Below are 15,387 nucleotides of genomic sequence, written 5' to 3' on the forward strand. Positions count from 1 at the left end.
TACTCCGTAAGTAGTATACTCTCTGTATCTATAAAAAAAATCGTTTTGGATAAAATTTGTGTCAGAATATAAATCAAGAATAAATTTTAAATTGTTAAATTTAGAAATATAAAAAATATATGAATAAATTTGTTTTGAAAAATACTTCCATAAAAATATATATACACCACTTTTTGATAAATATTTTTATAAAAATAAAAAGTCAAAATTAAGTTTTGAAGACTATGTTGTTGTTCTAAACGACTTCTTTTATGGGTATAGAGAGAGTACAGGCCAATGCAACCGGCAATCGCAGGAGTAGATAGATGCGCCGTTTGGGATTGTGCACTTGGTACGCCGTACGTATGTGTACGTACGTGCGTGAGCCCGCGGATCGATCCAGCACCGGGACCAAAATCTACGCACATGTATGGCACATGCACTCGCGCACGAGAGGAACACGGCCGGACGAACTCGCGAGATGAGTAATTCCCTCCATCCTAAAAAATCACTACGAGAGTTGTGTCCATTTAAATTAATAGCTGTGCCTCATATCTGCGCCAACACAAAACCCAGCGATCAAGCAAGAACGCAAGCGCGATTGCGGCGACCCATGCGAGGAAAATAATCCTCAGGATTCATGGATATGAAGGACATGCATGCTTGGCACAAGCTAATTAAGAGGGGTACGGTGTGTATTTGTGTAGTTGCTTGGTGTACTAGTATTATCTCAGCACCACAGATTAGTACGTGAAACAATTGGGCTCCGTTTGGTTCTCCTTGCTAAATTTTAGCTAGCTAAAATTATTTTAGTTATTCTTGGGTGACTAATAGAACTAAACTATTTTAGCTTCTTCTTTTAGTCAATATGTTTAGGACTTTAGCTACTAAAGTAATAAAAGTTTAGCTAGCTAAAATTTAGCAAGGAAAACCAACAGAGCTTTGGTGTCGTCCAAGCAATAGCTTAGTGCCTCAAGTCCATCAGCACCACTGACGCGCATCGGGCGGGTGTCGTCCTAGGCAGTCACGTTGCATGCAGTCACGTTACATGAAAATGGAAGGTTGAAAGGTTCTAATGTCTAGAGAGAACGAATAGCCTATAAAAATTTCTACAATAATACCAAGCAAAGTGATTAGACTAAAACGAGGCAAAAGAAAATATTACGCTAGCCTACTAAAAATGCAATTTCTTTTCAGTTTTCGTTGTTTGATTTTATTTTATTTTCTGTCCTTTCCTTATTCTTTTCTTGTTTTAATTTTACCTTTTATTTTCTCTTTCTTTTGGTTTTATTTTTATTGTTCTTCCTTGCTTCTATTTGTTTTTTTTTCTTTTTAGGTTTTCTATGTTTCTTCATTCTTATTTTATATTTTATTTCTTTTTAATCTTCTTTTTATCCTTATTTAAATTATTCATTTATTTTATTTGCTATATGCATTTTTTATCATTTGTTAATCATGTTTGTTTTTATATTTTTCTTCTTAGTAATTTTATTTTATATTTTTATTTTCTATATATATATGTGATATTTATGTAGTATATATTTAGTGTTTTATATTGTGTTATGTCATGTTTACGTAGTATACATGTGATGTTCTATGATGTTTCTTATGGTGGTCACTTTGTATACATGTAATCTATAATAGATGTGATGTTCTATAATAAATTTAATGATATTTTATGATGTATTTAGTGATGTTAATGTTCTATAAATATATTTACGATATTTGAAAAGTAACCCTTTGACATTATTTGAAAATTTTCTCCATTTTGTGTTTTTATTTTTTCTTATGCTTTTTACTCTATATTTTATTATTATTTTTATCTATGTCATGTATTTATGTATTTTATCGATAACATTTTTTTACAAAGACAGAATATTGTCGGTTGAACCTAGAATATTGTCTCTACTTAATAAAAAAAATATTTTATCTTTATAAGATAAATATTCATTAATAAAATTTTATCTAAATATATCTGTGTAGGATCTTGTTTTGAAGGATTTGTTATAAGAAATTTAATGGTGCAATCAGAATTTAATTTATATCTCTGGTTTAGGAGTTATGAATTTTTTTAATTCGCTAAAACAATTTTGCATGCATAGTTGAGTTAGGTTGATGAGATAGCTTATCATCGCGTAGTAAAAAAGACCACAGAAGGGATAAGAGTTGTGGATGGGTCCTCTCTCCATAATTTTTAGTTGTAGAGATAAATATTCATTAATAAAATTTTATCTAAATATATCCATGTGTGATATTGTTTTGAAGGATTTGTTATAAGAAATTTAGTGGTGCAATCGAAATTTAATTTATATCTTCGGTTTAAGAGTTATTACTTTTTTTTAATTCGCTAAAACAATTTTGCATGCATGGGTGAGTGAGACCTGGGTTGATAGGACCTCATGACATAGTAAAAGAGACGGGAGTTATGGCTATACTATGTATATGGTAGACGGGTTCTTTCTATAATTTTTATAATTTTTAGTTATGGAGATTAGCAAGGAGGAACACGCTAACACTTTACACTGCACGTCGTACGTGTGCATAGTATATCGTAGGGTGATACTACCTTGGCGACACAGTCGTACTGTGTGTATACATACGCAACGCACGTGGCACGTTCGTCGTACGTAATTAACGTGCGCACGAGCGCGCGCGCCCGCGGTCTCCAGCCGACTGTTTTGATTGGCGAGCAAAACGCAAACATCATTAATCAATTGATTATTATCTTTCTCACCGCGACGGCACGCGCGCGGATGCATTGCATTCATGGTGTGGCCGCGCGCGTTGACACAGCAGATCGACGAGACATCGATGGATCCATCAATCGCGCCCGGCCGGCCGATCGAATCCCCCCGATCGAGAACAGTGAGTTCGCAGGGCCGCCGTACGTACCTGTACGTACGTGTACGTATAGCAGTAGTAGTCCGTGCACGCGCGCGCGCATGCGTGTGATACAACCCTGCTGATGATGTGACATCGTCGACCGACCCGGCCGCGGTGGATCCGGCGAGCGTGCAGAGATCTGTTTCGCTTCCATGCACACCAGTACGTGTACGTACGACGATCCAGGAGCTAGCGTAACAGCGGACGTCGGATCGGATCCCCGGCCGGCACGTACACAATACAAACTAACGTCGATCGATTGATGATCAACTAAAGAGTAAAGAGTTACTATCTACTTCCTCCATCCCAAATTGTAAGTTATTCTAAGAATCTTGGAGAGTCAAACTTTTGTAAGTTTGATCAAATTTATATTATAAAATAATAATTATTATGGTACTAACTAAGTATTATTAGATTTTTTTTCTTAGTTATATTTTCATAGTATACTCAATTTACGTTACAAATCTTAGTATTTTTCTCTATAACTTTGGTCAAACGTAAAAATGCTTTGACTCTGCAAGATTTTTAGAATGACTTACAATTTGGGATGGAGGGAGTATAACATAATAATACTTAGCTTAAGTCATCTCTGAATTCAAAGATTAAGAAATAGTATATTTAGTTCTGCATCATGTACTCTACAATAGTACCTGTAGAGAGAGCGGACCTTGGCCTTATACTATACTCCCTCTGTCCATGAAAGCTGCTATTCCTAGCAAAATTCCGACAGATTAGTGGAGCTGCCAAAAGACTATACTACCCCTCATTAAGTGCACATGAATCGTTGATTTTCTGCTTGGGGCCATGCGCTGTTAGGGCACTTACAATGCAGACTCTATCATGGAGTCTAAAGTTATTTATTACCTCGAACAATGTGGACTTGAAGTCTAAATAAGACTTTGAGTCTTATTTTTTCTACCTCTTTCTTTAATAAATACGGTGCCACATCAGCAAAATACCATAAATAATATGTAATTAATTGTCTTGGACTCTGTGATAGAGTCTGCATTGGGAGTGCCCTTAACCTGCTTCGGGCTACGTGCTGGCAGTCATTTACTCATCTAGCGGCTGTTAACCTGCGATTGGAGGGGAATGCGTGGTCCAGGTGAGAGACAGGAGAGAAGGCACGGTCGAGTAGTACTTCGTAATAATTAGATGGGGAACACGAGGAGATATTAAACGAGGTGGTGGATGGAGTACTCTACGAATTCATCTTTTAGGGCACTCCCAATGCAAGACTCTATCACAGAGTCCAAGATAATTAATTATATATTATTTATGGTATTTTGCTGATGTGGCACCATATTTATTGAAGAAAGAGGTAGAAAAACTAAGACTCCAAGTCTTATTTAGACTCCAAGTCCACATTATTCGAGGTAATAAATAACTTTAGACTCCATGATAGAGTCTGCATTGTGAGTGCCCTTAGTGGACAAACTTTGGCTCTAGGAATAGCAGCTTTCAGGGACCGAGGAGTAATAAATTAAGACGCAAGGAGTAATAAGCAGCGTCAATTCTTGTGGCGTCATTATTAGGGCACTCACAATGCAAGACTCTATCATAGAGTCCAAGACAATTAATTACATATTATTTATAGTATTTTGTTGATGTGGCAGCATATTTATTGAAGAAAGAGGTAGAAAAAATAAGACTCCAAGTATTATTTAGACTCCAAGTCCACATTGTTTGAGGTAATAAATAACTTTAGACTCTATGATAGAGTCTGCATTGTGAGTGCCCTTACCCGTTTGGGTCATGTACTCCTACCAAGTTTTTCCCCATCTGATCGGCCTCGATCGCCATGCAAGCAAAGCGACCATGGTGGCCCATTAGTGGGGGCTTCCACAGTTACGCCTCCACGAACAAGTGGGGACGCAATAATCAAAGCTGCCGATTGATGACGATGAGTGATGATACTCCATAGAAAAAAAAAACACTCATTATCATATGTTATATGTTCTCCCCTCTCGTGTAGTTTTGGATTACGATTTACTAGGCCCCATTCACTATAGGATTGGAGTGGTTACAGCCGCCGGCTACATCACCCGTTGCTTCAAAATAAAACCGTCAATTATAAGTTATTACAGTCGATCGGTTGTTATTAACAACCGGTAATAATTAAAAGTATCAAAAATATGCAGCTACGGTTGGCTCTTCCTCTTCGTAGTTTATTTTTATCGGAGCTAGAGTCGTTCTTCGCACTACCGCTATACAATATTGAACAATGTTCAACAGTATATACTTGGAAGCTGGAGCACTTGTGCGCCTCTCTAAACGGACCCTAAATCTAGTAATAAGTCGGTCGGCTCCTTCACTTCTCTCACGGGGCGGTGAGCCCAACGGCACGCGCTAGTTGCAAGTGCAGGTGACGGTGATAGCTACGAACCGCTATTGTTTTTCATGTGTTTTGTGATTTGTGAAGAGAGAGCGACATCATCGGTTGCTCGCTCGACAATGATGTTTTATTTTGCTTTCTGTGGTTGAGGAATTTTCCTTTTTAGGTTAGTAGGACTCTTCTTTGCATATTACTATTGGATTATGACGTTTGGTTTTGTCGACATCAAAAGTATGGTATGGACCTTTTGATTTAAGCTAGACTGTTAGACAATCGTAAATATATTGTTTCATACATATTTCTGTCAGTCTTAGCTTAGTGTGAGTTTCATATTGTTTTATGAGCATTATATATGCTGACATGACACTATGTTATGAATTATGAAATGAGACATGACAAAAGTTTACGAGAGTATAAAGAGTTTCATTGGTAATGTTTCTAATATATAAGAGTGTTAGAAATTGAGACATAAACTTCCACCGAGACTGATCTTATTAGAGAAGAACAAATTTGAAACTTTGTACATCTGTGCCCCTAGCTAGCTTGCGTGGATAAGGGCCAGCAATCAGGTGTTTAATTAAGGCCTTGTTTAGTTTGAGAAAAATTTTGGATTTCGCTACTGTAGCACTTTCGTTTGTTTGCCAATCATAGACTAACTAGGATCAAAAGATTCGTCTCGCGATTTACAGGTAAACTGTGTAATTAGTTTTTGTTTTCGTTTATATTTAATGCTTCATGCATGTGCCGCAAGATTCGATGTGACGGGGAATCTTGAAAAATTTTGGAAACTAAACAAGGCCTAAAGGGACGCCAACGCACAAGATTCAGGGGTCACTTTGGATGCAAAGAATCTGATTTGCAGCACACACAGACAGCACCCCCTACGCCTACTCCCGACGATGGATCCCAAGTTGCAACAACCCCGGCCCAAACGCCGTCGGATCACGCGCGTATCGTCCCCATTAACTCCGGTAATGTCCCCTGGGATTCGTTTCATAAATGAGGCCGGCCGGCCGGGTAGTAGGGGCCGGGCGACGGCGAGCGGGCGCGCGCCGGCCGGGTGGGGAGAAATCCATACACGTACGGCTGCGCCATCATTGTTGCACCTCCGATCTGCCATTAAAAGGAGTTATTAACTGCGGGCGCGCGCGGCGTACTCCTACTACGGTAGTACGCGTGGTAATAATAGGCGGCGTAAACACCAGGCGCCAGGCCGCCGCGTCATCATGATAGCGGCGACGACGACGGCGAGTCGACGGCGGCGGGCGATCGACCAACAACGCGGCAGCCGCGCGCCTGGCAGGCAGGCAGGTCGACCGAGGTTCGTCAAAGCTGCCATTATATTGATCACCCGTTCGATATCGCAATAATGAGGTCGCAGATCGCACCATTAGTCTTCGTCGATGGCGCCATTAACTCGGGTGGAAGCTTTTAGACCGGCGGCCGGGCGCCGGCGGGGCCCGTGAGCCATGGCGCAGAGGCTGCCGCCGCGACGGGCGACACGATGGGACTCGCCGGATCCTTGGACGGACTATTAAGGCGACGGCATCATCAGTTTAATGATGAGTTGAAGGCGATGTTTGTGTACGGGTGCATATATATATATATATATATATATATATATATATATATATATATATATATATATATATATGACGCATTTATTTTACACGCGCGTGTAGTTACTCTCATCTATATATCTCTCTAGATTTAAGGTGTATATGACCGAACGAAATGTATATAGACAAAGTATATGATCATACTAGACCATCTAGAGTGATATGTACGTTAAGTATGCATGCATACATAGAGTATATGGTTATACTTATTATATATAATATATTAGTGGCATTTTAGTAATATATTTAAAATATAATTTTTTTAAGAAATTTTCGTGTGGTAAGATCTATAGTATCTTAATATGAGTATATAAACATACTCAAACCGATAAACAAGTATGAATACATACAAAATGTAGTTTATTGAAGATGAGAGTAACTACACGTACGTGTACAAAGGAATTTCCATATATATATATATATATATATATATATATATATATATATATATATATATATATATATATATGGGCACGCGGGGCATGGACGCATGGTCACCACTGAGATTCTGCCGACTTTTAAATATATATGGCCTTGTTTAGTTTAAAAAAAATTTCAAAATTTTTCAGATTCTCCGTCATATCGACGTATGTATAAAGTATTAAATATAGATGAAAATAAAAACTAATTACACAGTTTGATCGAAATTGACGAGACGAATCTTTTGAGCCTAGTTAATATATGATTGGACAATATTTGTCAAATACAAACGAAATTGGTACTATTCACATTTTGCAAAATAGTAAACAAGGCCATAAATATCGATCGATTGGTCGGGACCTATTTGTATTTGTACATACGAGGGAATTTTTGAAATCCAGTGATGAGATGGGGGCTCTGTACGTACGTATTGTCGTATCATGGGTTTTACTCGTAGTAATAAGTACAGTGTACAACTGTATATACATGTGTGGGGAAAACTGCACTAGGTATACGAAAATTGTTCTTGTTGGCCAATGACCCAGATTAAAATAGTTAACCCTATTGTATACTGTACTACGAATCTTTCAATCGATTAGCAAATACTCCGTAAAAGAAAAAAGGTGCCGTACGTACGTGTCCTGTATTGTATATATATGGCGTTGATGATGTAATGCGAACACTATGGAGGCAATCTTTTGTTACAGACGATAACAAAAAGTGCAATTATTCACAGGACTGTTACGTTGTCCACAAAATTTTCGTACTCATACTGTGTCATACATGCATAATCATCCCCTTCACCCACCACCAAAAGTTGACAGCACTTTTAATTTATTGTGCGCCCAGCAGATGTTCATTATTGATTCATCATCATCAGATATATCAGGATCGATCAATTGGTTTGCCCGATCGCCAACACATCCGATCCCGGACATTATTCATACTCAGGAGAGTCGTCGATCGTAGTATGCGGCTTTTACTTAATAATAAGCTAGCTAAAAAAAAGGAAAAAACTCTTGCAACTGCACTTTAATTGGTATATGAATGAACTATCTACAAATTTTGATCGTTATAGGTAGGCCTTGTTTAGATCCAATTTTTTTTTGATTTGGGTACTATAACACTTTTATTTGTATTTGACAATTATTGTCCAACTATAGACTAAATAGTTCAAAAGATTCGTCTTTTAAATTATAGGTAAACTATACAAATAGTTATGTTTTTAATATATATATTTAGTGTTTTATACAAATGTCGTAAGATTCGACTTGAAAATTTTTAAATTTTGAATGAAACTAAACAAGGCCGGCTACAAGCCACTAGCGCTGTGCAGCATTAGGCCGTGCCTAGCTAGGCAGCATGTATCACCAAATAAAAAAACACGTTTTGTTCTGTGCACGGTGCACCATCATCGTCATCATTCGCGTCACGCGTTTTTGGTATCGATCGCGTCTCTCATCAGGACATATATCTATATACGTACTCCGTCGTCTATACGTGCATCATATCGTACATTGCACATTCATACGCACGCACGGATTCAAATCATCTCGTAGCACAACATTCGATCGCATGCACATCTACTCATCTAGGACGAGAGAGAGAGACGAATAATGAATGATCCAGTATCTCGTACACACTAGTAGCTAGCCCTACTACGTACTCATCCCAGCTGCTGCTATAGACCTTTTTTTTTTCTCTCTCTCGACCTGATCGATCAATGCCGTTGCCCGTTGCCATGCATTGATGCATGAACGTCCGTCATGACGACAAACGCGTCAACTTTTTTTCGAAAAAAAAATCGATCGTGACACACACTCACACACTGCACGTACGAGCCGCGCGCTATTACGTCCTTGGATCCGGCAGAGCTGCATGATATCCAGTAATAATAAGCACTACACAATGCATGCATGCATATGGGCTATATAGCTAGATCATATCGCGGACGACGTAGTAATAACTCCACGGATTTGGCCATATCGGCGTAAGGCTGAGCCAAGATCGATCGATATCGTGGATGCATGATCACCGCACCGCGTCTCTTTTTCCCGCCCTGCCCAACGCAACGGCTGGGAGTTGCCTTGCCGGAACATTCATAGCCTATAATAATCCCTCACTGTCACTGTCACTGTCACTATCACAGGACGGCAGTCGGGGTACAGTAATCAGTAACAGTAAGTACAGTAGTAGTGAGTGTGCCGGCCATCGGGAGCGATCGATCGCGAGGACGTAGTAGCTTAATTACGCGCGCGTATAGTACGTCGGCTTTATCGGATCGCCCATCAGGCTTTTGCTTTTTGGTAAATGCTGGGGTGGTCATATTGACCCATGACAGGGGCCGAGTGATCGTCAAGCTACGTACCGTGTTTCTTCTCGCTAGCTCTGGCTCATCTCCGAGCTGAAAATTAAACGTACTTAAGCTTTGCTGATTATTTAATTTTTCAGCATCAGTTATGCTTTCTTTATCATGCAACGGGCTAATATTCCTGCAGTATATTAGTTTCTGCAACGGCTAATTACTAGTCCATCAGTCCACCACCATCAGCTAAGTCGGCTACTACCAGTTGTAATGTAATTACTATGTTTGCTAATTTCACGTCATCTAGATGAGTCGTCACACAATTTACGAGGCTCTTAGGTACAACTTATGAGATGATAAACTAAAATTAGAAGCCAAACAACATGATTCTCGGCTGCACTTTTAATAAAACGGAGAAAGCGGACCAAACCAAGCTCATTTTAACCACAATTTTCTTTTATATATATATATGCTACTTATTAGAAAAAAAAAAACATTTTTAGCCTACTCGGCTGCACTTCTCGCAGACCCGCGGTTGCGGCTGTTTATTGTAGCAATAAAAAGCTATAGCCACAGCGCTCTGAGTAGGCTATTTCTCTTTATGACAATTTGAGGTTTCGACAAAAACAACCTTAATCTCCTCTTAATAATGATAATAATCTAGAACCGCGTTCCACGTTGGTCCAACTAAGCATATTGTCCCTTTTTTTTTAAAAAAAAAAACAGAATACGAACATTATTATATTGCTTGGCCTAAAGTGCATTGCATCAGCCATCCATCAGAGCACACTTTTCCCTCTCCCTCCCCACCCGTGACAAAGCACAAGAGCCAAACACCCCCAACTGCCACTGGAAGCTTGTGGAGCGCGGGCCCCACCACCTCCCCGTCTGCGTGCGTCGCATTCCTCTCGGCGCCGCCGCCGCTGTGCCACCCCCATACGCTACTCTGTCTTGACCTCTATAAATCAGCCGCCCACACGTTCCCCGCCACCCCTCATCATCCAGCCAATCCTCCCGCGCTCGCCCTGCTACCTCCGGCCGCGGCATCCTCTCCTGTCCTCTCCCACGAGAGCCAACCGTCACCGTCACCGCTGCCTGCCCGCCCGCCCGCCTGCCGATTGCCGCCGCGCTTGGGTGGCCGCCCGGCCCGCCAGCCAGCCAGTGCTGTTCCCGCTCCCGCGTGCTGGGCAGCTTGCGTCGCCGTCGCCGTTGCCGTTGCCGTTGCCGTTGCGTGCGTTCTTGGCCACCACCTGGACGGTCGCTGTCGCCTCCCCCTCCCCCACCCCCATCCATCCTGCTTTCTTCGGCGTCGCTGTCTTTTGGGCTCTTCCCTCTTCCTCCCTTTTGCTTTCCCACTCTGCCTGCCTCGGCGCTCAGCAGCAGCCAAAGCAATCATGGAGGCGCGTCGGGTTCGTTCCTGACCTCCGTGCTCCCGTCCCGTCGTCCGCCGCTGCTGTCCCCCCTTGTCGACAAATCACGCCGCCCCTTTTCTTTTCGCTCCCAGTTTCAGGTGTTGTTTTGCCACTACCTGCTGTTGCTGCCTTTTTCCCTCCCGGCTTTCGCTTTTCTGCTCTCTGAAATCAGCTTGTTCGCTTTCTCTTCCGCTGGGAGCCACGCCTCAGAATCAGGTGCTGCTGGGCGAGTTCCCCCACCTCTTCCTTGTTCTTGCCAGGCATTCGCTTCAGTTTTGCCCAGCCAGGCCTTCGAACGATCGATTGGGACTTTTCCTGCTTTGAGGTGGCTTCCTTGTTGGGTTTTGCTGCTGCTGCTCTGACTTTGCCGGCGAATCCGGATGCTTCTGGGCGCTGCTGCTGCTGCTGCTGCTGCGAGGATGGAGGAGAAGGGGGCGATCACGGGGAGGAGGGAGCGGGATCAGTTCCCCGTCGGCATGCGGGTCCTCGCCGTCGACGACGACCCCGTCTGCCTCAAGGTGCTCGAGACCCTGCTGCGGCGCTGCCAGTATCATGGTGGGCACTCACTTCCTTCCTTCATCCATCCATCCATCCATCCCCAGTGCGTTATTACTGTTATATATGATTATCTGCCTCTAATTAGGCTTTCACTTAATTACCACTAGTGACTTTGTACATGTACATAGTAAAAAAAAAAGTGTCCGCACTGCAACTGCAACTGCACTTTGTACAATCTGCACATCCAGGACACTGCTTTTGCTACTGCTTCCTGCAATTTATCATGTAGGAGTACTAACCATCACTTAAATGTTCTCTGCGGCTTGCAATACTTACCACATGCGGGAGTAAATTTTTTCCCTTCCACGATCTGACATGTTTGTCGCTGGGGGATGCTGCTAATGCAACTCATTATTATCTTATTACTGATTAGACTGTTGTAATGAACTGATAATAAAGAGTGCCCTGTTCTTCATTGACAGTAACGACGACCAACCAGGCCATCACTGCGCTGAAGATGCTAAGGGAGAACAGGGATACGTATGATCTGGTTATCAGTGACGTTCACATGCCCGACATGGACGGGTTCAAGCTCCTTGAGCTTGTAGGGCTTGAGATGGACCTACCTGTCATCAGTAAGCTCCAAATCTTCCTGTTCTGTTCGTTCTTCCTATTCTAGCCAAGCGCTCTTGAGAGTGAGAGAGGGGATTGCTGAGTAACGCTGTTTCCACATGTAAAACGTGGATGCTAATCATGTACATTCTGTGGCAGTGTTATCAGTGAATGGGGAGACGAAATCTGTGATGAAGGGGATAACTCATGGCGCCTGTGACTACCTCCTAAAACCTGTTCGTATCGAAGAGCTTAGGAACATATGGCAGCATGTTGTCAGAAGGAAGTTCAGCAAGCGCGAGCGCAGCAATCTCGATATCTATAAAGATTTCAACAAGTTACCAAGCGCGGATCCATGCCACGGCCACAATCAGATCACTGCTGGGGCTTCTGACCAGAGTGGGAGGATCAGCAAGAAGAGGAAGGAAATGCATAGCGACGAGGAAGATGACGGCGAGGAGAATGATTTCCAAGAAGGTGATGAACCCTCGGCTGCTAAGAAGCCAAGAGTTGTTTGGTCAGTTGAACTGCACCGGAAATTTGTTGCGGCTGTCAACCAGCTTGGAATTGATAGTAAGAACTTGGCCAACCCTCCCTTTTGCTTTATGTTATTGTCCTTACATATTGCAGCAACTCATTTATGTTTTGTCCTTTATTTTGCTGTTGTTGCAGAAGCTGTACCGAAAAGAATTCTTGAGCTTATGAATGTGGAGAAACTCACCAGGGAAAATGTCGCGAGCCATCTACAGGTATGGGATTGGCAAGCACTCCTAGCATTAATTGCTGTTACTGCTTTACTTCCTCCTCTGTCTATTTTTTAGCCTGTGATGCATATGAACCAAAACCTTAATGGGAAGTGGGTCCAGCATCATGAGCCAAATCATCAGATTTTGATTGTTAAAATATTCACTTACTTACTATTACTACTATTGGTAAAACCAAGTTTTGCTTACCATAGCTTAGTTTTGTGTTATGGATGGTGCTAAAATATCATGAAAGATATTATTTCAGCTTTGATGTTTTTGTGTTTGGGCATTTGTTAAGTTGGTTTGGAACAATCTACATAATTGATGCAAATCCGTGTTATTTAATTCCTCTGCGACCCTAAATATAGAGATAGATCATGCAAAAATATATTGCTTACTTTGCTTTCGAACATGCCGATTAGTAGATTAAGTTTTATACAAACTACTACAAATTTCCAGATTGGTTCAATACATAGTACAAATTACAAGTTTACCTCATTCTAGATGTGTCCAGTTTTACCACCCTCTATCTACCATTTACCTTTAGTAAAAAAAAAGTAGTGGACTAAGCTGTAAAGCAGTCACCTGTACTTATCTCATGCGGGGTATATATAAACTGTGGTACATACTTATATGTTAATGCCTAATCAGTTAGTGTTGTGTGATATGCAGAAATACAGGCTCTATCTCAAACGGTTAAGTGCTGTGGCGTCACAACAAGCTAGTATTGTCGCCGCTTTTGGAGGTAGAGACCCCGCATTTCTTCACATGGGAGCCTTTGAAGGCCTTCAGAGTTATCAACCTTTTGCCCCCTGTGCTGCTCTATCATCCTTCAGCCCACACGGCTTGCTAGGTAGAACTAGCGCTGCAACATTCGGGGTCCCAGAACTTGCTCCTGCCATGACAGTTCAAACTGCTACCAACAATGGCATAATAAGTCACTGTGCTGGTGATGCAAACGATTTTCAACTCTCTGGTTTACAAGAAAACCAACAGGCAAATTTGGGACAAGGCTCGGCCACATCTCTTGGGCTGCCCCAACTCCAACAGAAGTGGATCCAGCAAGAAACTAATGATTTATCTGCTGTCTTTTCTGGGAGTGCACTGGCTAACACTCTGTCTGGTGCACTCCAGAGAGTTACAAGCAGTCCATTGCCACCACAAGAACTTTTGGAGAGCGCACAAAGCAAAGTTAGCGCCCAGCCACCAATAACAAGGCCATCTGTGACTGTGAGTTCAGAACTGGTTGAAAGGACTGTTGGAGTTTCGGCTAATTTGCAGGACTCTAGTATATCCCAGCAGGGTGCTCTTCCAATAAATGATGGATTTACTGCTGACAAGTTACAATTGCATGATCCATTTGATAGCATTGGTGGAACAAAATTTTCGGTAACCATGCCTGTTTGTTCTTCTGGTAGCCTTACAGCATCCAGCAATACCAAGGGTGGTGCTAGTTCTTGCAGTACAGTGCTGCTCGCTCCTGATACTGGGAGACATCCAAACTACTTGCAGTTTGGAGTTGCAGGCAACTCTAGACATGACATGAATGAAATTAAACAGGACCATCTACATCAAGGATTGAGCACTGGAGGTTTCAACCATAATTTTGGCGCCTGTATGACTGAACAGCCAAATCCAAATGTGTCATATCTTATGCCACAAGTGAAGCCTAACACCATGGCATCAGAAGATAAACTAAAGCAGAGGAATGCTTATGATTTGGGGATTCCAAAGCTCAATGGTGGTTTTAGCTCTAGTAGCTGCAATTTTGATGGTCTTCTCAATTCCATGATCAAAGCGGTATGTACACTTAGATGTCATCGTTCTTTCTATTTACTTTTAGAAAATCCTACAGCTTTTCTACATGAATATTTTAACTAGTACTAGTAGGTTCAATGCTTTTTCTGTAGTCTTCACTCTTAATTTTGCAAGTTACAAAGCCTTCCCTAACTTCAGGCCAGGCATACCTATCTGACATTTTGACCAACTGAAAGTACTTGATGAAATGTTACACTCTTGTAAAAGAAAAAATGTAGAGCCAAATGACCCCATGGAACATGTATGATCCTTCAAATCCGATTTGTTGAAGCGTTGTTTTATTCTAATGCAGGAGAAGGATGATCTCTCATTCACGGATAACGACTTGGGGTGCGACTTCTTTCCACTTGGTGCTTGCATATGAGACCTCTTAATAATTCCCCGTGCAGATTGGTCCTCTATGGGATGGGTCGATGGGTGGAGATTGTAAAGTACACTATTTAGGATAGCATTAGCCAGTTATGCTGCCTGATGTGTTACTATGCCTAGTATTGTGCACACTAGAAATACTAGGGATACAAGTAGCTAAGGATATGGCTTGTAATCTGCACTTTCTCCTTTTCGAAAGGGAAATGGAAGTGATTATGGTTAGGTGAAAAGGAGCAAGTATAATGCTCCAACTTCATATCATCATCTTAAAATTTACCAAATTTTGTTTCCATGCGACATTTGCGCAAAAGTTGGAACCCTAAGACAGCACCATTGTGCAGACGACATTATAACCTGATTTGATTTCATTGACTTTCCAGAAGAATGGAAA

The 15,387-nt window shown here is 41.6% G+C and overlaps 1 protein-coding gene across 1 annotated transcript; it reads left to right on the top strand.

Annotated features, from left to right (window-relative positions):
- On the top strand, window positions 11,304–15,286 carry LOC8076203 (two-component response regulator ORR22). The gene is made up of 6 exons (XM_002436562.2): window positions 11,304–11,508; window positions 11,934–12,086; window positions 12,223–12,636; window positions 12,736–12,812; window positions 13,482–14,609; window positions 14,920–15,286. Exons 1-6 carry the CDS (start codon window positions 11,334–11,336, stop codon window positions 14,989–14,991), a joined length of 2,019 nt encoding a protein of 672 aa, XP_002436607.2. The 5' UTR covers window positions 11,304–11,333; the 3' UTR covers window positions 14,992–15,286.

This window comes from Sorghum bicolor, chromosome 10 (assembly GCF_000003195.3).
Source record: "Sorghum bicolor cultivar BTx623 chromosome 10, Sorghum_bicolor_NCBIv3, whole genome shotgun sequence".
Lineage (NCBI taxonomy): Eukaryota > Viridiplantae > Streptophyta > Magnoliopsida > Poales > Poaceae > Sorghum > Sorghum bicolor.